Source organism: Acomys russatus, chromosome 32, assembly GCF_903995435.1.
Source record: "Acomys russatus chromosome 32, mAcoRus1.1, whole genome shotgun sequence".
NCBI classification, from domain to species: Eukaryota; Metazoa; Chordata; class Mammalia; order Rodentia; family Muridae; genus Acomys; species Acomys russatus.
Genome location: NC_067168.1, coordinates 33713011 through 33735762, shown reverse-complemented (window position 1 = coordinate 33735762; position 22752 = coordinate 33713011). Strand labels below are relative to the sequence as shown.

The window sequence follows — 22752 nt, the reverse complement described above, 5'->3', positions numbered from 1 at the left end:
GAAATGAGTCATTGTAGCCCACCCCTTCACAAGGGTGTCTGTCACCACCATCCTGGTCCTCAAGAGGAGAGACCATGGTGGTCTCTCCCTTTCTGCTCTCAGAGACAGGAAAATTCTTCTAGAAGCTGGCTAGGTGCTAGGGACTTAGGCATACTCTGGAAGGACAGGAACAGGACTCGGGAGAGCCTGGGGGTGGGGGTGGGGTCAAGGGAATCTCGAAGTCTGGACACATCACCGGTGCTTCTGGAGGAATCCGAATGGAGAGATGGCTGCCTACGCTTGTGCAAACCTGTATGGGGAGCTGCAGGGCCGCGGATGAAGCTAAGGGAAGAGGGAACAGTGCTGAGCTGGGCTGATAGAGGCTTCAGGAACTGCAAGGCTGGAGGGTGGGGTCAGAAGGTTCCCTAGGGTCTCTTGCCATGCCAGCAATGGGATCTAGGTCACCTTTCCTGCCCTCACTTCGTTGTTTTTTTTTTTTTTTTCTTAATTACTTATTCATTTGTGTGTATGGATGTTTTGTCTGCTTGCGTGTCTGTGCATCACATGGATGCTTGGTATCCTCAGAGCCCTGGGAATAGAGTTACAGTCAGTTGTGAGATCCCTGATGTGGGTGTTGGGAATTGAACCCAGGTCCTCTGGAAAAGCAGCCAGTGCTGGCAACCACTGAGCCGTCTCCCAAGCCTCCTCCCTCACTATTTATACCATCATTTCCGTGACGGCCAGAGTAAGAAAGACTATCTCCAGAACCCGAGTGACTCAGTAGGAGTCATCTGTGCGTGGCCTCGCTTGTGCAGGTCACCCATGCTTAGACAGAGTAGCCACTGTCCCCTGTGACCCTATGCCAGCAATGTGGCCATCACTACAGCACCACAACTGAGCAGTTGAGGCACACATTTATGCCAGGCTCAGATCTGCTCCCAAAGACAGATCACCAAGGAGGCATTATTTCTGAGATCAAAACAAAACACTGTGTTTAATAAAGTCTCAGTTCTTAAGACGAAGAATCCTCTCTTTTTTTACACTATTGTGGAAGAAATAGTACTGGGGTTAACGTGAATGTTTAACAAAGTGTGAGGGTTTTTTGTATCATTAAAAAAAGTATATGTAATATACAAATATATATGTATAGATATACATATATACATATCTGTGAGTGTATATTATATATACAAATATATAATAAATTTTTTTTCTCTGTGTAATAGCCCTGGCTGTTATGGACTTGCTTTGTAGACCAGGCTGGCCTTGAACTCACAGAGATCTGGTTGCTTCTGCCTCCCAGGTGCTGGGATTAAAGGCGTGCGCCACTGTGCCCAGCTCTAAAAATACAATTTTTATTGACTAGAATTACATCACTTTCCCTCTTCTCTTTCATGTACACACACACACACACACACACACACATCTTCAAAATGGCAAGTAAGACTGTAAATTCTGCAAGTGCATACTCACTTTTTTTGTTTGTTTGTTTTTTGAGACAGGATTCCTCTGTGTAGCCTTGGGTGTCCTGGAACTTGCTCTGTAGACCAGGCTGGCCTTGAACTCAGAGATCCTCCTGCCTTCAAATTAGCCTTCATTGTTCAGGTATGTCCCACCTGAGACTCTGTGGCCACAGCTGCTGTTGCCATGTGTGACCTGAGGCACTGGAACCCTGGTTTACCCCAACTAGACCCTCATGAGCCTACTCTCCTTGCCTGGGAGACCAGTTTTGCTCTTTTTCTGGCAACATTTCTCTCCCATCCTCAGGCCCACCAGATTGGGCCCCTTTGCCTTTATTTCTGGGTTGTCTGGAACTGGCAGGAGGCAGACAAACTGAGGCCATCAAAATTTAATAAATTGGAGAAGTCTGTTCTGAGCCTGCTGACATCAGAAGGTGCCTTGGCTCTGCTGTCGGCTGTGCATCTTGGGGAGGTTGGGGTTTGGCGCTGCAGCTGCTCTCCTCCTCCCGGAACTCTCTGAGTCGCGGTCAGAGAGGTTCTAGCCTGCCAGAAATCCTGGCCTTGATCAGGAAGGGGCGCAGTCATCTGGGAGCCCTCTCTGCACCTGGATTCCCTTGCAGGGCGCAGTCTCCCTCATCTCGCCTGCTCTGCAAGGGTACAGCTCCTGAAAAAAGGGAGAAGAGAGGGAGCCAAGGCCAGTTTCCCCAGACCTAACTTCCTCATCAAACATGGCAGTGACTCACGCATATTGCCACCCCCATGCCCCCTCCCCCCCTTCTCCGCAAATACTTGAGGACAGAGTGACTGTAATGGGCATTCTCTGCCAAGTTTTGGGCCTGGCAACCAAGGTAGGGCCAGTAAGGGTTTGTGGGACCTGGGAATGGATAGGCCATGCTAGGGAAGAGAGCAGAAGCTGGGATCTCAGGAATTTCTCAGACTTGGAGATGGCCTTATGCGAATCACATGACCTGGGGGAAAGCCACAAAACCTCTGAGCCACAATCTCCTCAGCTGAAAATGGTAGGTAGCCATGCAGCTGTTGAAGGGCAAGAGCTAATGGATATAACGTGTCTAGGACAAGGCATGAGATCTGCAAACACCTGCCATTGTTGACACAACTGCCAAGCCTGTCTAGACCCAGAAGTATGGGGCCTAGGTCTAGGAAGGCCGGCTACTCCCACCCTCGCCCCAGTTTGCCCACTCAGCTTTGGAAAGAAGGTCAAACCTCTCTCTCTTTCCATGTATGTGTGTACTTAGAAGCCAACAGCTCTGGGTTCAAGTGTTGACTAGTTATCTGGCTGCATGACTTTGGAAAGTCACTTACCCTCACAGAGAGACCGTTTATTCATATCTTCTTTGGATATGGAGAGCAAAGCATGAGGTGTGTCAGCACAAACATCCTCTATACTCCCGGGAAGAACAGTTGCTTTGAAACAGGGTGCACACATTGACCCAAAACTGTCCTTCTGTAGGCATCCAGCTTGGGGCTGGACATTTGGGGGGGCAGTCATTGGTATCCTTTGAGCTGACCTCCCTGGAATGTTGTATCTGCGGAGGAGAAGGTAAGTGACCGGGGTGCTACAGAGGACACGCTGTGGTCAGAGCTTAATGAAGTGCAGCCTGGTCTGGCTTGAGGCCAGCTAATCCATAGCTGCAAAATTGGTTCCATTAGCTCGCTTAATGAGCTACAAAAGCTGAGGAAATGAGTGTGTGAGAATAATGGCACATGTCTGAGGCTCTAATTTGGAACTGTGGCTAAGGAGTTAGATTTGACATCACTACCAGCTCTCTAAATAGCACTGGTACTCCAGAGGATGCGGCCGAGGGAAGTGTGTGTGTGGGGGGGGGGGCGGGTAGGGGAGTTGTGACGCCTTTGGTTTTATAAGGTCCATGCGTAAAGAAACTCTTGTTAAGCCAGTGAGGTGGCTCAGGAGGTAAAAGTGCTTGCCACCAAGCCTGGTGGTTTTAGTTTGATGCCCAGTACCCGTATGGTGGACGGAGGGAATCCACTCCAGCAAGGTGTTCTCTGACCTCCTCCACATGGCACTACTATGGCACACGTGATCCCACAAGCTTACAGGTGTGCGCAAAATAAAACAAGTATTAAAAAAGGAGCAAAGTCTTGTCTCTGCACCATGAACTGACCTGGCTGGTGTTTGCACCCTGACCTGAGGCTGTGGCTCATGCTCTCAGAAGGCAAAGCAGTCAGAAGGGCAGGCGGAGGCCAAGGTCAGTTGTGTCAGTAACCCTTCCAGAGCGCGAGGAAGGGTGGTCTCATTAATAGGATGGAAGCAGGTATGGTTGTGGTACCTACCTGTAGTGTACTTGGGAGGCTGAAGCAGGAGGACCTGAGTTCGAGGCCAGCCTGTGCTTCATGGTAAGCTCCTATAAGACAAGCAAAAAGGTTGAAAAATGAACTCCACTATTCCAGTGTTGTCTTTTATAAGAACAGAAAAATAGCCCCCATGGGGTCACAGTCTCCAGCCACTGTAGAATTAGGAGCCAGAAAGGACCTTGGAGATGGCTGAGGTGGAGGCTCTTGACAAGGAGGAAGTGTGGCCTGTCCTTTATTTTGTAAGACAACACATACAGTATTAGGTTTTATTATGGCATTTTCAAACACAATTTGTTTTTGTTGCTCCTCTTTCTCCCACATTTCCTACGTTCTCCTCTTCCCCGCTCCACCTCCAGCAGCCCTCTTTCAGTTTCTTCGTCACATGTGTTCATGTGTGTTACCCTCAGAGACCTCTTCTCTCCCAAAACACCTGTGTCCCCCTCCCCCTCAAGTCCCCTTTCTAATTTTAGTGCATTTGCTTATTCGTAGCATCCTCTGTGAGAATATGAGCTTCCTACAGGGAAGACAGTGTGGGTCAAAAGCTGTATTTTCCTGTAACGCTGTGTTTAGTTCCTTTGCCCTAGTGCTTGACACAGGGCATGCAAGACCCTGGTTCATCAACATCTGTGAAGAAAGGCAGTGTTTCATCTTTGGGTCTGCTGTGGCCTGAGGCCAGGAGGAAACCTTTTAGGTGTTGTAGGGAACATGCCAGCCCTTGCCAATTGTCTCCTCTCTGTCCTCTGGAATCCAAGAAAGTAAAAGGTCTGGCTAGCTCGCTACTCCTGGCAAGGGTGTCCAGCAGGTGCAGTGTGCTAAGTTGTCTTTATGGGGAAATCCATATTAAATATGCCCACCTCTATCTTCCTGTATCTTCTGCAGAATTACTGTGGAATGTACTGGAACGTTTGACTGCTGCTGCCTTTCATGGAAGGAGCGATACTGAATCCCTTTTGGAGTTTGGTCTCTTGTAAAAGCAGGGGTGTGCTACCTGGTTTGTTTCATTGCCAAGTCTTCCAGGAAGCTCAGAACTAAAAAAAAAATCTGTCTTTGTTTACACTTACAAACTGAAATGGGTTTCTGGTCATCTTGGCTTTTCATTCTAGAGACAATCAAAGGCTTTTGTTTTACTTGGCTGATTCATGATTTGGAGTTACATGTAACGCTGAAATCTTGCAGTCTGTGGGCAAGGTGCTTTGTGGGTAACTGGGAGATGGAGACCCTGGGCTTGTGTCTGTGTCTGTGGACAAGACACACAGGTTTCATCTTCTTGACTTAGTACTGTCTCACTGATGGGAAAGATTAAAAGTCAGCCCTAAGCTGGGCATGGTGCCTTTTTATTCCCAGCACTCGGGAGGCAAAAGCAAGTGAATCTCTGAGATCGAGGCCAGCCTGGTCTACAAAACGAGTCTGGGACAGCACGGACTACAAGAGAAACCCTGTCTCAACAAAACAAAACAAAACCAAGTCAGTCCTTTTTCCTTGGAACAAGCGGGTGTTCCACCCTGAACCAGATCTGCCATACCTGTGTGGCAGGGGAACCGGCTAGGGCATGTGGAGGTTGTGGTTTTTTTTTTTTTTTTAAAGATTTATTTATTTATTATTATGTATACAATGCTCTGCCTGCATGTACACCTGCAGCCTGCAGGCCAGAAGAGGGCATCAGATCACATCACAGATGGTTGTGAGCCACCATGGGAATTGAACTCAGGACCTCTGAAGGAGCAGCCGGTGCTCTTAACCTCTGAACCATCTCTCTAGCCCAAGAGGCTACCTTTCCAGACCAATAGTCTTGACGACTTCCATGTGAGAGACAGATGGGGCTAGTGTGATCACTTTGATTTGAGAGAAGCCCAGATCCAGGGTAAGCTGAATCCACACAGGATGTGAGGGTGGGTGTGTGCATGCTCATAAGCGGCCCTTCTTGGGCTACAGGAGGCTGGTAACAAACACAAGGAGCTGCTTTCCAGGGCTGTGTCATTGTTGCCTCATGTGATAACCCTGAGAAGACAGAACATGTTCCCAGGCTGTTGACAATGGCAAGACAACAATTGTCCTGCAATGGATATGGGACCTCAGTGGGGAAAGACGTCTAAATGGAATTCCAGCCTCTGTCTTGGGCAAGGCTGTCATAGGTTGAGTTGTGGGCTGGACGTGGTGGCGCACGCCTTTAATCCCAGCGCTCGGGAGGCAGAGGCAGGCGGATCGCTGTGAGTTCAAGGCCAGCCTGGTCTACAAAGTGAGTCCAGGATAGCCAAGGCTACACAGAGAAACCCTGTCTTGAAAAACCAAAAAAAAAAAAAAAAAAAGAAAGGTTGAGTTGTGGTGGCAAGACCATCATTCTTTCTTGAGAATCTTCCTGTGGCCAACTGCTATTCACATTGGAGAAGCTGAAGCTACTCAGAGAAATTATGGACAGATCTTTGAAGCCCACCCTGAGAGTTCCAAGTCAACAAAATAGAGACCGGAGATGCATGCATACCCAAATGCCTGATTCCCAGCCCACCTCGTACTTTCCATACACCTTGCATATACTCCCACCCATGCACTTTGGCACACATGCACATGCCTACGTTTTGTGCAAACTTCGTGGCTCTCCAACTTGTAGCCATCCCACCCCCCACCCTCCCCTTAGATGCTCTCTCAAACCTTGGTTCTCCTCTCTCAGCCTCCAGAGTGAGCCTGAAGGCCCCAGGGCAATGACTTCATCTCCCTGAGCCTCTCTCTCTCCTTAATCTGCAAATTGAGGCTAATGGTCCCCACCCTGCTTTCCTCACAGGGTGGCACCGAACATTCCCATGAGATAAGGGATAGCTGATTGTTGGCTAAATTGCAAATTGTTTTCCAAACAAACAAATGCAGCTGTTGTATTCTTAGCCCTGGAACTCAGGAATCAATCCTCCCTTTAAGCCTTTATTTGGATGGGAATGGGCCAAATTCTGAGGTGGTGTTGGGGGGTGGGGTGGGGGTGGAGGTAGCTTTTCTGAGGCCCAGTTCCACCTGGGGATGCCAGAAGGGCACCAGCAAGTCAATGGCTTTCTAGGGTCTGGCCATCTGGCTGCCAGTTCTGAGGGCAGGAGAAAGAATTTGGCAAAGGCGAGAGAGGGAAGAAGGCAAGGTGGAAACCACTGCAGAAAAGGTTTAGACCAGAGAAGTGTCATTTCTTCAAGGGCGTGCCACCTCAAATTCTGTGCTTTGCGGAGATTCAGTGGGGTCCAGACTTCAACTATAGCCAGGAGCTCTGATTCCTCAGAAGGAAGCCTTATAGTGTGTGTGTGTGTGTGTGTGTGTGTGTGTGTGTGTGTGTGTATGTACACAGATGCCCCTCTGGGTGACTGTTTGTGTCTGTTGGGTGCTAGCTGTAGTTGTGGAGCTGCCCACATGTCATTGCTGACCCCCCCCACCTCCCCAGCTTTGATGGATCCCTGGGGAGCCCAGGAGATTTAGGACTGGAATGAAGCAAGGGTTTCTGGCTATTGGTTTGTCATAAGCTCTTGCTCTAATCATTTTGTCCCTCTCACAGCTGTGGCTGGGCAGGCATTGCCCATTCTGAATGGACCTGGGTTCAGGTGTGTGGCTCCGGGGCCCCTCCATGGGTGGTGGTGTAGTGGAAAATACAATAGGTATTTTGCCAGTAGGCCCTGTCCAAAGGATCTCTTTGTTACTAAAGCTTAGTTTTACGTTCGGCCGGGGGGGGGGGGGGGGGGGGGAGACGACGACGACACAGAGGTCCAGAGAGAATAGAGTCTGGGTCTCGTGTCCCTAAGCCGGTTCTCATTCTCATGCTTGGGGGTACCTTAAAAAAAAAAGTTCCAAGACAGGCTTCCCAGTATGTAGCCATGGCTGTCCTGGAACTTGCTCTGTAGACTAGGGCTGGCCTCAGACTCAGAGATCCGCCTGCCTCTTCCTTGAGAGTGCTGGGATCAAAGGCATGCACCACCACTACCTGGCTTGGGGGTGCTAATTAAGAGGGACCATGTAGAGTCATGAACCTGTACAAATACAGTCAACTTGTCTCGGGGACTAGAGTAAGTTGTCACGGGTCCCCGGAAGAGAAAGTAAACTCCGGGTCACCTGGGAGAACGGAGGAGGAGGGTGTACAGAAAGTTGGGGCCAGGATGCCATGCCAGTCCTCTGTGGAGCCTGCCTCTTGGTCTTATCTTGTTCTCATACGGCATTGTAAGTGTTTCCATTCCTCCTTCGTGGATGTAGTCACCTAAGAGAGAGAGCTGTGCTTTGTGGCAGGCTCTGTGCTCCAGGACTGGGAACCAGAGGTGATCAAGCAGACAGAGCCTGCTCTGTGGGCTCATGGCTTGATGAGGGGGAGGCGGCAGGATGCTGGCGTTGGGAGAGATTGGGAGAGCAGTCATGTGATCAGGGAGAGATTGGGAGGGTAGTCATGTGATCAGGGGCTAGTGGCTTCCTCTCTTTGTGTTTCAGCTTGTTATCTAAAAAATAATGATGTCCTCCTCTCCCAGTACTTGTATCATGCTCTGAACAAAGCCAGGCACATTGAAAGTACAAAGTCTATTTGTTTAGGAGTCATCAAAGAAGGAGCTAATTGGAGGCTGTGAGCACTTGGGCACGGGAGGTGGGAGGTGGAAAGGGTTGTGCTGCGCGAGCTTTCCGGGGAGTTGGGAATGTTTTCTGTCTCAATGAGGGTGCGGCTCCCAGGGTGTGTGGGATTGTCTAAACTCATTGAACCAGACCTGTGAGACCTGTACCTTTTACTGACTGTAAATTATACTCTATAGATAAACAGAAACCATGCAGACAGAAGGAGAAAAGCAAACGGTGAAAGGAGGCTGTTGGAGTCCTTTTTTTTTTTTTTTTAAAGGAAAGATGGTCAACAGAGCTTCTGGAAGGAGGTGACTTTAAGGGGAGTCTTGGAGGAGGGGGACAAGCTGGGGAGATGGGGAGAGGAGGAGGCACCAGCTGTAGGGAATGAAGATGAGGAGACAGGTTTTACAGAAGGTTGGAGGCTGACAATGTAGCTCAGTTGGTAGAGTGCTTGGTCCCCAACACTTCGTAAACCAGGTGCGGTGGCCCATGCCTGTAATCCCCGTACTCCAGAGGTAGAGACAGCAGGATCAGGAGACCGAGGTCACTCTTTGCTATGTCTATATATAGTGAGTACAAAGGCACCCTGGCCGACTCAGTGGCGCATGCCTGTAATCCCAGCACTCAGGGGAGGCAGAGGCAGGCTGATCTCTGTGAATTCGAGGCCAGCCTGGTCTACCAAGCTAGTCCAACACATCCAAGGCTACACAGAGAAACCCTGCCTGGAGAAAACAAACTAACCAAACAAATAGTCTTAGCTCTATGAGGCCTTGTTTCAAAAAGAAAAAAAAAAAAAAGAAAAAAGAAAAAAAAAAAAAAAAAAAAAAAAAACCTCAGACATTTGGGGCTAGAGACATGCTTCAGTAATAAGTAACCACTTCCTGAACAAGCTCAGGCACCTGAGTTGGGAATCCCCCGGCAGTGGCTGAGCATGTCTGTAACCTCAGTGCTGGGTGGGGCTGAGATGGCAGATTCTAGGGATTCACTGGCCAACCAATGTAGCTGTGATGGAAAACATCCGGTTCAGTGAGAGACCCTGTATCAAAAAAAAAAAAAAAAAAAAAAAAAAAAAAAAAAAAGAAAGAAAGAAAGAAAGAAAGGAAAGAAAAGGGTGATGGGGCTGGAAAAATGGCTCAGTGTTTAAGAGCACCCACATGGCAGCTCATGACTGTCTATAACTCCAGTTCCAGGGGATCTTCTGGCCTTCTTGGGTACCAGGTCCACACATTCAGTGCACATACATGTATACAAGCAAATAGTCGTACACATATAATAAAAATAATATTTTAGCCAGGCACAGTGGTGCACACTTGTAATCCCGGCCATTTTTTTTTTTTAAAGTAGAGAAGAGCCGGGCGGTGGTGGCACATGCCTTTAATCCCAGCACTTGGGAGGCAGAGGCAGGTGGATAGTGTGAGTTCGAGGCCGGCCTGGTCTAAAAAGTGGTCCAGGACAGCCAAAGCTACACAGAGAAACCCTGTCTCAAAAAACTAAAAAATAAATTAATAATAATAATAATAATAATAATAATAGTAATAATAATAATAAAGTAGAGAGGAATAGAAGAAGGCACCCGTTGTTGATCTCTGGTCTTCGCATGTTCATGAACAGGCAAGTACGTCCACACATATGCTTTCATACAGAGCGCGCACATACACACACACACACACACACACACACACACACACACACACAGATTTGAAGCTATGGTGAGGGACAAGTCAAGGCGGCAAAAGTGATAGTCTAGGAGATTTCTTGGCAGCTAGGCCTGAGTGGGCCGAGGTGTAGGGCTCTGACCCCGGTGCTCTCACCTGAAGTGAGAACGGAAGAAGCACTCGTTGCTTTACTGGGAACAGCCACTGCCCTGTGCCTGGGCCTGCTCTCAGGCCTCAAGACTATTTAGTCTACATGGCAAATAGGGTGGTGGCGGCGCCCAGCTCTGCCTCACAGCTGCTCCGTCTGCTTCTCTGTGTCAGGCCCAGCTCTGAGCTTCTGTGGCTTCTCCATGGCCATCCTCTTCCCTCCCTCGTCTCCTTCCTTCTTCCAGACCCTTCCATCTTCCCCTCCTTTGTGTGCTCAGGAACCCAGTGTTTCTTTTGAGGGCCTGCCAGGGAACCCCTGCCCACCTGCCTTGCTCTGCCCCTGCTATAACCTGGCTGGTAAAATGGAAAGAGGGGCTGTGTGGGAAGAGCCAGTGCAGCCTTCTGGCCTGGACAAACCGTTTAGGGCCCAGTGACAGCAGATGATGAGGTGGGGGAAGAAGACAGGTCTGGGTGTTTATCTAGCGGGCCCGTGGAAAAGAGACCTCTGTCTCCAGGTGAAGAAGAGGAAGGGCAGCTGGCCCGGCTGGATGCATTCCAGCTCTGGGTTTGGGCTTTCTGAGAAGAGAAAGGACTTGAATGGGAATGAGTGCCCAAGGGAGGCAGCCTGAGGAGCGGTTTAGAGCCAGTCCAAGAGGCCTGACAGGAGAAACAGGTCAGTGTGGGGAGGAGCAAGAGGTGGACGAGAGGGAAGGTTGGAAGGTACAAGAGAAACAACGTGCCTTCGAAGAAGGCTGGCTGGCTCTCCTCCAACCAAGCCTGTGGCTGAGAACGAGGGTATCTTAGCTACACCCCCCTCCCTCTCCCACCCCTAGCTCCCGGGGACACAGGGAGGTAGGCTGCTGCAGTGGTTGCAGGGGCTGAGATAAAGCCCCCAGCTCTGGTAGCAGGAAGCTGGTGCTCCAGTGTAGACCCCAAAGGTGTTCAGAGACGCCAGGCTCCATAGTATCTACTCAGTGGCCTTGGCCCACAGCAGTCCCAAGCAAGCCTACCCTGGCCAGAGTAACAGAGTAGGACACCCAGAAGTGACGGTGTGGGGGTGGGGGGTGGGGGGGAGTGAGGGGGAGGTGCATCGTAGCCCCTTGGCTCCCTGTATTTCTTGTACTGCCTGTATTCCCAGGTTGAAACAGAGAGTTGGAGGAACAGCCAAAGGGCAGAAGATTCCAGAAACTACTACTTTCCTCTCCCTTCCCTGGGACACTGCCCCTATCATTATCTGAGGAGCTTGGTTCCACAGCTGTCTTAGTTGAGCCCTGTGTAAAAGTGGCCTGGCTCTCCTTGTCTTTTTTTTTTTTTTAAAGATTTATTTATTTATCATTTATACAGTATTCTGCCTACACATATCCTGCAGGCCAGAAGAGGATACCAAATCTCATTATAGGTGGTCGTTAGCCACCATGTGGTTGCTGGGATTTGAACTCGGGACCTTTGGAAGAGCACACAGTGTTCTTAACCTCTGACCCAACTCTCCTCGTCTTATATGGGGGGAAACTGAGGCCAGTGTGTCCTAGGTCCCCAGAGGTGCTGAGCAGGGCAGAGATGACCTGATCGCTGGTCCCTGAATGAGCAAGCCTGCTGGGGGTGGGGTTGCTTGTCACTGTTGTCTCCACTCCGGGCCCTCTCCCCTGTATGCCATCTTCTTTCCTAACTCCTCCAGGCTCTCTCACTCCAGGCTTTGCTCATTTCCGATGAGCACCCTCCTGGAAGGCAGCCATAGCCCCAGGCTCTTAACCAGAATGAGATTTCTGACACTTGCCTACCTCATGCCCACTTCATTGAGATGAGTCTTGCAGGGATGGCTCTGCTATGACTACATTTCACAAGGATGTGGGCGTGGCTTAGAGCCATGCATACTTATTTAAGGTCACAGCAAGTCACTGGAGGGATTCAATCCCAAGCCTACATCCAACTCCTCTCAGCTGTCATTTTCTTCAAATGAGGGTCCTCCCTGCCCTGGGTTTATACCTCTGTGTTATAACCTGGGGTGTATAGGCATGGGATGAGGGGGAGGTCACCTTGAGGTGGCTCCATCTCTCTAGCATTATCCCTTCCTCTCCACAGAGAGATCAGGGAGGCTACAGAGTTCTGTTGAAAGCTGGAGGTCATGACCAAACAACTGTTATTGTTGTTGTTGTTATTATTATTATTATGTAGTGTGTGTGTGTGTGTGTGTGTGTGTGTGTGCATTTAAAAGACAACTTGCAGGTGCTGGTTCTCTCTTTCCACTTTGTGGGTCCCAAGGATCAAATTTAGGACATCAGGCTTGGCAACAGGCGCCTTTACCCACTGAGCCACCCCACCACCTCCAAGCATCTCATTTTAGAAGCACTTTTCTTGGTAATGACAGTTTTATTTTTTGCTCCCACTCCTGGAGAATGTGATGTCTTAATTACCTTTGTTCTTACAAGAATGCAGCCTTGTCTCTCCACTCAGGGCCAGGTCCCAGAGGGACAGACTGATGGACACAGGTCTCGACAGCCTCTGTGTGGTTCCAGAGCCTTCTCTGTATGCTGGGCTCTACCTTTTGCCATTGTCTAGGATCCCCACTTTCCCATAAGATACAGGATGAGGAACATAGGGCCTGGCTTATGTAGATCCCAATCAGCCTGGATAACTGGGTGACCCTGTCATCAACTGTAAAAATGGGCTTAAAAGATATGTGGCCTCTGGCCTGGCCCCCCCCATGACTCATGGGATTCACCACAAACCTTGCTCAGTCTCCACTTCATTGTTCCCCCGGGAAGAGAAGTAGGGACTTTTCTGACCTATGAACTCTGGCCTGTCATCTACCCACCAGGGCCATCTAGACTTATTGGCCAAGCAACTTGTGTCCAGGGCTGACCCCTCAAGTCTGGACCATAAGGCAAGAAAAACTGGATTTGAATTGTCATTCTGCTCCTCCTAGATAAATGTCTAGTGCTTGGGCACTTTGAGCAAAGGGACAGTAGCAGGAGCCTGATGCCCTTGGTGCCTACCTCCCACAGCTCCTGTACGACAGCCCCAAGGCCCGGCAGGAGGTGGACCACCACTGGCAGGCCTCAGGCGGCCCCCACATCGTGCGCATCCTGGATGTATATGAGAACATGCATCACGGGAAGCGCTGCCTCCTCATCGTCATGGAATGGTAGGCTGGTGCCCCCCAGGACCACTGCTAGACCAGGACTCTCTTCTTCAGCTAGCAGCTCCGAGTGCCACTCCAGCAGCAGAGGAGTAGACAGCCACAGGCCTCGGGTCTGTAGAGCTGGTCACCAGGGCATTTTGGCAAGGGCAGGGGAAAAAAAAAATACTGCCACAGCTCTCAGTTTCCTTCCTGGGCAGGACTTCTACCCTGCAAGGAGTTGTCAGAAAAGGCTGCCAGGCCTTGAATGTTTGAGCAGGAAGCTTTGGGGGAGGAGCAGGAGACACACAGCTCCTTGGCTTTTCTTGTAGTCCTATTGGATGCTGCTGATGAGGCCTGAGGCCAGGAGCTATCAGCCTCCGACACCTTGGGCTTCTGCCACCAGTACCCGGGGCTCAGCCTTAGTCTTCTGCAGACCCTATATCCCTTGCCTGGGTTCTTTTCGTCTGCCTTTCAAGTTAGCAAGGTTAGCCAACTGTTCAGATTTGGGGTTCAGTTTTGGCTTTGCCACCCACTAGCTGTGGGACTGTGGGCACCTGCTAATCTTTCTGAATCTCTGTAACTCACAGCTTAAATGTGGAGGAAGATTGTAGTGAGGCGTTCACCCCGAGCTTGTGACTCTGCTCCAAGCTTTCGCTGTATATCACAGAGTCAGTCTTCCTGACTCCTGGAGGCTGGTCTTATTATTGTCCTTTAACAAAAGAGCTAGGTGAGGGAAGGAGCCAGACCAGGCTTAGGCGGCAGTCTACGTGAAGGGTGGAACTCAGGGCACAGTGCACACGGAGCACTCAGGGAGCAAAGGGCTATGAAGACAACAACTGACACCTCATCATGATTCCTGGGGGGAGTACCCTTGGATAGGGTTGGGGGGTGCCCAGGGTCTCACAGCTGGCCAGAGCCAGCAGCATGGGGAACATAAAGGCTTCAGGGCAAGGATCCAGCCTTTACCACCTTTTCTTGGTTCTGAAAGTTCAGACCAACCCACCCGAGCTGACAGCCCACCATCTGCCAGGTTCTCTGTGGCACAGGGACCCAAGCCCCTGATCTAGGGCAGAGCGTGTTGGTGACACCCAGCTCTCCTCCTTTCTGCTTGTTTTGCAGCATGGAAGGTGGCGAGTTGTTCAGCAGGATTCAGGAGCGCGGTGACCAGGCTTTCACTGAAAGAGGTGTGTGTGGGCCCTGGCACCAGTGGGGGAGTTAGGATGGGAAGGCTCTACTGGGGTTGCTGTGACATACTAGGCAAGGCCTGGCCCTCGCTGAACCTCAAGATTTACTCAAAAACCAAGAAGAGTGAGACATGGTGTCTCATCCCCTCAGGGGGTTCTTTCTCTGAATCTGCAACATTGTAGATGGACTATGTATGGGTGTTAGGTGGAGAACTCAGAGGCTCTTGGTTCTCACCCACCGTTCTCACCCACCGTGGATCGGATAAGAAGCAATACAGACCTGAGGAAAGAGGCCTCAGAACATCCTTGGAAGAAACTGGAAAGCCTGGCTGGGTATCTAGGATGCAAGACCTGGGTTGCAAGACTGCCACCTAGTGTTAGCCTCCCAGACCATGCTCCAGAGAGATTATAGGCTGGGTGCCCCTCAGGTCACATGACTTTTCACTGCCCATTGTTGTGCCTGCAGAGGCTGCAGGGATAATGCGGGACATTGGCACTGCCATCCAGTTCTTGCACAGCCAGAACATCGCCCACCGAGATGTGAAGGTGAGCTGCCAGAACTCAGCCCCCCGCCCCGGGTGGGGTGGGCCTGCGGGGGGGACAAGAACGGAGTTACTCACCCTGGTGGCTCACAGCACTCACTGGATTGAGGCTGGACTCTTTGCCTCAGCTTCCCAGCTCAGACCGCTCTTTTCTCCTCCCGTGGTATCACACACTAATTCTGCTCTTGCCAGATGGACCTCCTTGTTTTTTTCAAACACCAGGTGATCCCAGTAGCCATGAGAATAGCTGCCCTCTTCCAGCCACCGGGGCCCCAACAAGCATCTCTTTTACTCCTCACCTGGCTCTCTCTATGGGATAAGGACCATTACCCATTTCATAGACAAGCACACTGAGGCTCCTCGAGCAAAGAACTGCTGTCTTGCTTTAGGCTGTGAAGTTGCTGCACTGGGATTCATTCGTCTGTTCACTTGCTCAGCAAGAAGTTTTATGATCGTCTATACGCTAGACCATAGAGAGGGGCTGCCTTGTAGTGTCGGGTCTTCTGTGACATTAGAGATATAATTTAAGCAAATTAGGCCACCGAGCAACAAACATTAGAAGCCATTTGCTGGCTATTTGAGGAAGGAACCCAGGTGGTCCCAGGGCTGGACCCTGCTTGCCTTTCCAGTGGATGGGCTTGGAAGAGAGGAAGCGTAACGCCCCAAGTTTTCTTTCCTGGGAAAACTAAAGTCTCCCAGGCAGCCCTACATCCATCTAACTATATGCATGCACACACATAAGCATTTGTGTGTGAGCCACTATTAGCACAGAACCTGTTTGTTCCTCCTTGTCTGGGTGTGCTTGCCTTATTTCTTCCTAAGCCCAGACCTAGGAGAGCAGAGAGGCTAGCTGACATGCCTCTCTGGTTGAGTCATGCCAGCCTATGCACTTACCCTTTGCTTAGGATACATAAGCAGCCAAGGCAGACCCACCTTCTAAATCTCTGCTTTGTTTGAGGACCCCCCCCGACCGAGTTCCCTTCTTTCTAAGGGAAGAAAAGCCTTCTGCAAGCAGAGTATGCTAAACCATCTCTTTGTTTATTCCAACCCAAGGTCATATCATCTCAAACAGAACCTGCCAAACAGCTCCCAGTGCATCCAAATTGGAGCACTGTCCTTCCACCCAGCCAGGTTCTGCTTGGGCATCATCCCTCCTGCCCTTCGGCATGGACCTAGATCTACCTGTTCACTAAAAGCCAGCTTTCAGGGCTGCCTCCTCCCTGGAGCCCTGCTGGCTGTCCCCATCTGCCAGCCCCATCTGTGCTTTGCAGCTAGGAAGATTTCTTCTGTGTGGCTCCTGGGGGCACGTGCTCCCCTGAACAACCTCAGGTGGGCCTGGCCCGCTGCATTTGTGGGCTTCCTTCTGGCCTGGGTGTGGAGCGCGTGCTTGGTGGTACTGGCTCCTGAGCTGTCTGCTTTCTACCCCAGCGTCTTTCTTTCTGGCGTTCCATGGTATTCACACCAACTCAGAAACAGAAGTTTCTGCCTAGGGGCTTTCTATGGCACCTGGTTATTCATGGTCTTGGCTGAGCACCTGCCTTACTTTTTCTCTCTGTGAATGAAGGTATCACTTCTGATCTTTGTTGGTGGTGACCAAGGTCCAGATATTTTCATAAAGCAGAGCCGGCTCATCATGCATTGGGATGGAGGAGGCAGGGAACCTGATTAAAGGTTACCTTGGGGCCGTGTACCCTCCTGGTACCTTCCTCTATACCAATGCTTTCTTTCTCTTCCGATGCAGCCTGAAAACCTACTCTATACATCCAAGGAGAAGGATGCTGTGCTTAAGCTCACCGATTTTGGCTTTGCCAAGGAAACCACCCAAAATGCCCTGCAGACACCCTGTTACACTCCCTATTATGTGGGTGAGTCTTAATGTGTGTGTCTTGTATGCCCTTTGCTGTATTCTGCTGTAGAAAAGGGTAGCCAGTGGGTTGCGGAAAGCAAAGAGTTAAAGCCTTGTGAGGAGGGAGGAGGCAGGAGAGAGAGGAGGGAGCACTCTTATCTGCATGGAGGCGGTGACGTGGGGGGCCGGAGGCTGCAAAAATATTCTTCCAAACTTCAGCTTCTGCTTTTGAAAATAGATCCAGGAAAATTCTGGCTGTGGCCTGTGAGCTGAATGACGTCACGGCAGCTCTAAATATATACGTGATAAAAGGCTGCCATCAGCTCAGGACGGAGCCCAACCGTGGTTGTTTTTCTCCAGTTTTCATCTTCATATGTAGAAAGTGGGCAGGGTTTTTTCTCCTACATTAGAGAGATTCAGGGTACTAGTCACCTGCCTTGTGGGAAAGGGTCCCTTGAGCCAAGAATTAGTTAGGGTTTGGGGGTGTTTCTGAGGTTGCCAAAGGCTCCTGTAACAAGTGCCCCTTCCTTAGCCGGGTGTAGTGGCGCACGCCTTTAATCCCAGCACTCGGAAGGCAGAGGCAGGCGGATCGCTGTGAGTTCAAGGCCAGCCTGGTCTACAAAATGAGTCCAGGATGGCCAAGGCTACACAGAGAAACCCTGTCTCGAAAAACCAAAAAAAAAAACCAAACAAACAAACAAAAAAAAACAAGCAAGTGCCCCTTCCCTAGGAGTTGGAAGGGCATCTAAGGGGCAGAAAGCTCCAGAAATGATCCCTTGTTTATCAGAGTGTATTCTGCAGTACTTTAATGTGAAGTCTGGCCTGCTGACCTCATTGCATTGACTGGAAGACTGGGGCTGATGGGTGGTTTTCCAAGCCGACAGTGGTGTACAGAACCCTGTGATCTAGCCTGTGCATTTAGGGACCTGAGAGGCACGGCACAATGCAGCTGGCAGACTGAGACCCACTTGTCGATGGCAGGGCCTCACCAAACTTGGGGCTGGCCTTTTCTCCTCCTCTCTCTTGCTAAGTTGAGACTGACAGAGGGGGTTCAAAGTAGCTAGGGGGCTGTCTAGAAGCATTTTTCCCCCCTGGGAGCTGTCTCTCCTCCCCCCTACTTCACACACATGCTGCCTTCCCAGAAGGTGCGAGACGCCAGTCTGCTCTGCCCTACCTCCCAGCCTGGGTACCTGTTCCTCACCTTACCAGGGCTTAAGACTCCTTCCTAGTCCCCAAGACCCTTGGGGCTGAGAGATGTCCTTATGCCCTCTGCTCTGGTAGCTCCTGAAGTCCTGGGTCCAGAGAAGTATGACAAGTCATGTGATATGTGGTCCCTGGGCGTCATCATGTACATCCTGTGAGTATCTCTCCTCCCTGACCCTCTCACCCCTGCCTCCACCCTCTGCCTCCACTTCTCCACATGGACCTTCAGTAGCATGTCGGCTTCTTACCCCTTGTGACCTTAGGGAGGGATTTATGCATGTCATCTTTGGGCCAGTTTGTCTTTTGTTTCTTGTGTTGTGAGACACACTCTTGGAAACTGCCTGAGGGCTTCCTTATGTTAAGGCTGATGGCATTCCTGGGATATGTTCAAGAGTCCTCAGGGCTGGTGTTACTGCTGTGGTGTCTGGGTGCTTGTCTCCCTAGCGAAAAGGTGAGATTGGATCTGCCTGACCCACTTGTGCCCAACCCTTGTACCAAATGACCTTTTCTTTCCCCCAGTTTGTGTGGATTCCCACCCTTCTACTCCAACACTGGCCAGGCCATCTCTCCAGGGATGAAGAGAAGGATTCGCTTGGGCCAATATGGCTTCCCCAAACCTGAGTGGTCAGAAGTCTCCGAGGATGGTGAGAGAGTGTCTCGACCCAACCTGGTCCCTTCAACCTTCATTTTTGGAGATAACCCTTTGGTGATCAAGCTGACCTGTGTTCAGATACTATCTATGTTGACCTAGACAAGTTGTCTGAACTTTCCAAGTCTCAGTTTCTATATCTGTCAAGTAGGCTCAAAATTTGTCTCCTCAGCCAGGTATAGTGGTGTATTCCTTTAATTCCAGCATTTGGGAGGCAGAGGCAGAGGCAGACAGATCTCCATAAATTCGAGGCCAGTCTGGTCTACACAGAGAGTTCTAGGACATCTGGAGTTATATAGAGAGACTCTGTCTCAAGACAAAAAGAATGCCTGCCAGGTGGTTGTTTAATCCCAGCACTCAGGAGGCAGAGGCAGGAGGATCTCTATGAGTTCAAGGCCATCCTGGTCTATGGAGCTAGTTCTAAGACAGCCAAGGCTACACAAAGAAACCCTGTCATGAAAACAAAAAACAAATGAAAAAAAAATTGCCTACCCAGGCCCCATCTTCATTGTAATTTTGTTCATATTTTCCCTCCTAGGTAGCACAAACAATTCTGCTTTGTATCAGTTATCTATTGTTGCTTAACAAATTATCCTGAGCACCTAGTGACCTCAAGCAAGAAGGAGCTGCTAGTCCACCATTTCTGATCATGAAGAATGTAGGAGGATTGATAGGCCTGTCTGACAGAGCTTGTGGTTCATGTGGAGGATTGAGGGACTGGAACTCACTGCTCCCTCTTTTCTGGGTCCCCTAGCCAAGCAGCTAATCCGCCTGCTCCTGAAGACAGACCCCACAGAGAGGCTGACTATCATGCAGTTTATGAGTCATCCTTGGATCAATGTGAGCGTGGTCTTGGCCTGGAGTAGGGCTGGCAAGGCTAGAAGGTGGTAGCCCTGGAGGTCTGGGCGTGGAGGTGGACTGGGTCCTTGTTCACTGATGTACGGTAACACCCCACCTATAACATGGCTTCGCCATTGTCCCACTCAGGCTCCTTCACCTCTCTGAGCCACTATTTCCCCACCTGACAATGGGAGAAGGGTATGTGGTGGAGGTAGCCTATGTTGTACCATACAGTTCTAGGCTCTAATCCATGGCCTTGGGGTTCCTTCCAGCAATCAATGGTGGTCCCACAGACCCCACTCCACACAGCCCGAGTTCTACAGGAAGACAAAGACCATTGGGATGATGTCAAGGTGGGTAGATTCCGTCTCAGCCTCTATACATTCCAGGATGGCATTTCCTTAGAATCTGAAGTTTGGCCCTCCCCCTGTGTTTAGAGAATGTCAGTGACTGCCTGGGTGATCCTGCTATGATTAAGAAATAAGATGCCAGGCAACAGATATGATATGGAGAAGCTTATTGTACAAGTGTGGGGAGAGCAGGAAAGGGGAGGGGTACCCCAAGGTGGGGAGAGACAGAAAAAGGGAGAGGGAGAGAGAGACAGAGACAGAAACAGAGAGAGACAGAGACAGAAAGAGACAGGGAGAACAAGAGAGGAAAAGGGAGAGAGAGAGAGAGAGACAGATAGACAGACAGATGGATGGACGGACAGACAGAGGAAGAAAGAAGAAGAGGGAGGGAGGGAGACAGAGAGAGGGGGGAGGGAGAGAGAGGAGAGAGAGGGAGAGAGAGAGATGAGGCGGGCTTGCCCTTTTTATATCCTGGGCAGCTGGCATACTTAGTGGTGGGCTGACAATGGCACCATAGGTTGCTAGGCAGGCAGGGGGCAGGTATGCTAACAGATCCAACCAGGAAATGCCACTGAGCACTGGGCACTTTCCCATGCTGCTCATGGCTTACTCTTTAGGGCGTAGATTTTAGGCCAGGGACTCAATGAAAGGATTTGCCAAGTATTGGCCGTATATTCTCTTGTGACCAACAACACTCACGACAGGAACCAGTCTTGTTTCAGACATAGTACAGACCAGGTGTGTCCCTATGAGGTAGCATCATAGAGTACTGGGGCTTCCAGGCAGTCTCAAAGCTTCAGACCATTGGGGACCCAGGGAAAATGTCATTGTCTGCAGGCCTTGTGGGTCTGTCTGAGTAGCCTTGGTATGGTCCCAGGGAGTTATCTCTTTCTTTTGCCTTTGTGAATAAACTCAGTGTCCAACACACACACACACACAATTGTAAGGAGAATTGTGTGCCCAGGGCCAAGCATAGTATGCCGTGGAGCAGTGCACACTGTTATCCTGCTGGTGATATTATTAAGAGCTTCCCAGGCATCCAGGTGGTGGTTTTTTTTTTTTTTTTTTTTTTTTTGGTTTTTCGAGACAGGGTTTCTCTGTGTAGCCTTGGCCATCCTGGACTGACTTTATAGACCAGGCTGGCCTCGAACTCACAGCAATCCGCCTGCCTCTGCCTCCCGAGTGCTAGGATTAAAGGCGTGCCAGGTGGTGGTTTTTAATGCTAGTCTACCGTCACCTTTTCTTTCTCCCATGCTATTGATACACAGGAGGAGATGACCAGTGCCCTGGCCACCATGCGAGTAGACTATGACCAGGTGAAGATCAAGGACCTGAAGACCTCTAACAACCGGCTCCTCAATAAGCGGAGGAAAAAGCAGGCGGGCAGCTCCTCAGCCTCCCAAGGCTGCAACAACCAGTAACTCATGGAGGAGCCAGTGTGACAAACTGCAATGTCCCGTCCCAAGGCTCTGGCCAGGAAGGGCCGGAGTCACTCTTCTAACAAAGGACAATTTTGTTGTTTTGAAATGCGTCACATTGGACTTGAGGATGAAGAGTTTGGCCCAAGAGTCCTAGCCAAAGTCTCAGCCTTCAGAAAGCTGTGGGGCCTCAGGGATGGGGAACCCTCTGCTACAACTGAAGCAGTTTGGACACCGTGGCTTGCTTGACGGAGGCCACGGTTATGTTCTGCCTTAGGGCGCAGCCTTACTTCCAGGCCACTGGGAGTTGTGGCAAACCTACCCTTTTTCTGCAAAGATGTATCCTGCTGTGTGGACAGATGGGTCTGGCCTTGAGAAAGGTATCAGGCCATTGGTTGCTATGGTGACCAGAGGCCATGTTGCTGTCTGTGAATACTGAACAAAGGAAGAAGGAGGGACAATCAAGAGGATCTACCTTCTTGGGGAGGTTTGTCTCTCTCACACTGGCTGCTCTTCCCCAGGCTTACTTCTCTTTGGTCTGCCAGAGGCTGCAGAGTCCAGCCTGCTTACTTCCCTGGGTGGTCCAGCCTTGTGCCTTACTGTAGCACCAGCCCATATAACATTCAGAGAGATGACCGCTCCCTGGGGCCAAGCATCCTTTCACTACCCCCTTTATCCAAAAGGTAACGTCTCATCTCAATTGAAGGTGTGGGTATGTGTGTTGGGGGCAGGTATCCTTAACCTTTTTCCATTTTGGAAAACTTCACTGTGACAAAAGCCCCTGTCTCTTCCTGCTCACCAGATCTCAGGTAGGATAACCCCTCTCTGCTGACAGCAAGGGCTACCTTTCTAGGGTATACTTTTGTAAAGGGGAGAGTTTGGCTCCCTGTTATCCAAGACCTCTTTCTCTACTCTGATCAGGCCTGAATGGTGAAGGGCTGCCAAGCCATGCTGACAAGGTCTGGTCTTGGCTTTAGCCTGAGTTAGAGCAGAGATGGTCAGTCTTCTCGGCTGACCCTAGATTTAGCCAGCTCTGCCCTGCTCTGCCCGGCCCTCCTCTGTCTAGGGTAGCGTCCAGGTGCTGCCTGGGAAACCTTAGATCTTATCAGTTAGAACAATGCTGCTGGGTTTTTTCATCCAGATATTAATAAACACCATTTAAACACTTTTCAATGATTCCTAGGTTTCTTTTTGTCTACCTAGGGGTACAAAAGTGGTTAAAGGGCAGCTCCACACCCCTACCGGTGACTTTATCCTGGCTGGAGAGGGCGCCGTGGGCCTGGTAAACACGGCCAGGCTGACTCCAGCACTCCTGCCTCACTGTGGAAAGGTCAGAAGGACCTAGGGATGGCAGCTGCCACATGCCTCCAGCTCTGTGCCGCCCCTGTGCACTGTATGTGTGACACCCACCCCCGGCCCCGTGTGTGCCAGCGTCTGCCCACAGTGGCCACCCCCAGCTGTGTGCCAGCC

At 50.4% G+C, this 22752-nt stretch overlaps 1 protein-coding gene across 1 annotated transcript in view; it reads left to right on the top strand.

Annotated features, from left to right (window-relative positions):
* Mapkapk3 (MAPK activated protein kinase 3) overlaps positions 1–22450 on the top strand; it is a 32695-nt gene extending 10245 nt beyond the window's left edge. The window contains exons 3-11 of the mRNA XM_051140072.1: positions 13135–13274; positions 14370–14434; positions 14901–14980; positions 16718–16841; positions 18104–18179; positions 18545–18669; positions 19429–19514; positions 19787–19867; positions 21133–22450. Of these exons, the coding sequence (XP_050996029.1) occupies positions 13135–13274; positions 14370–14434; positions 14901–14980; positions 16718–16841; positions 18104–18179; positions 18545–18669; positions 19429–19514; positions 19787–19867; positions 21133–21285 (930 nt within the window). The 3' untranslated portion in view covers positions 21286–22450. The remainder of the gene's footprint in view (positions 1–13134; positions 13275–14369; positions 14435–14900; positions 14981–16717; positions 16842–18103; positions 18180–18544; positions 18670–19428; positions 19515–19786; positions 19868–21132) is intronic.
* Positions 22451–22752: the final 302 nt, after the last annotated feature.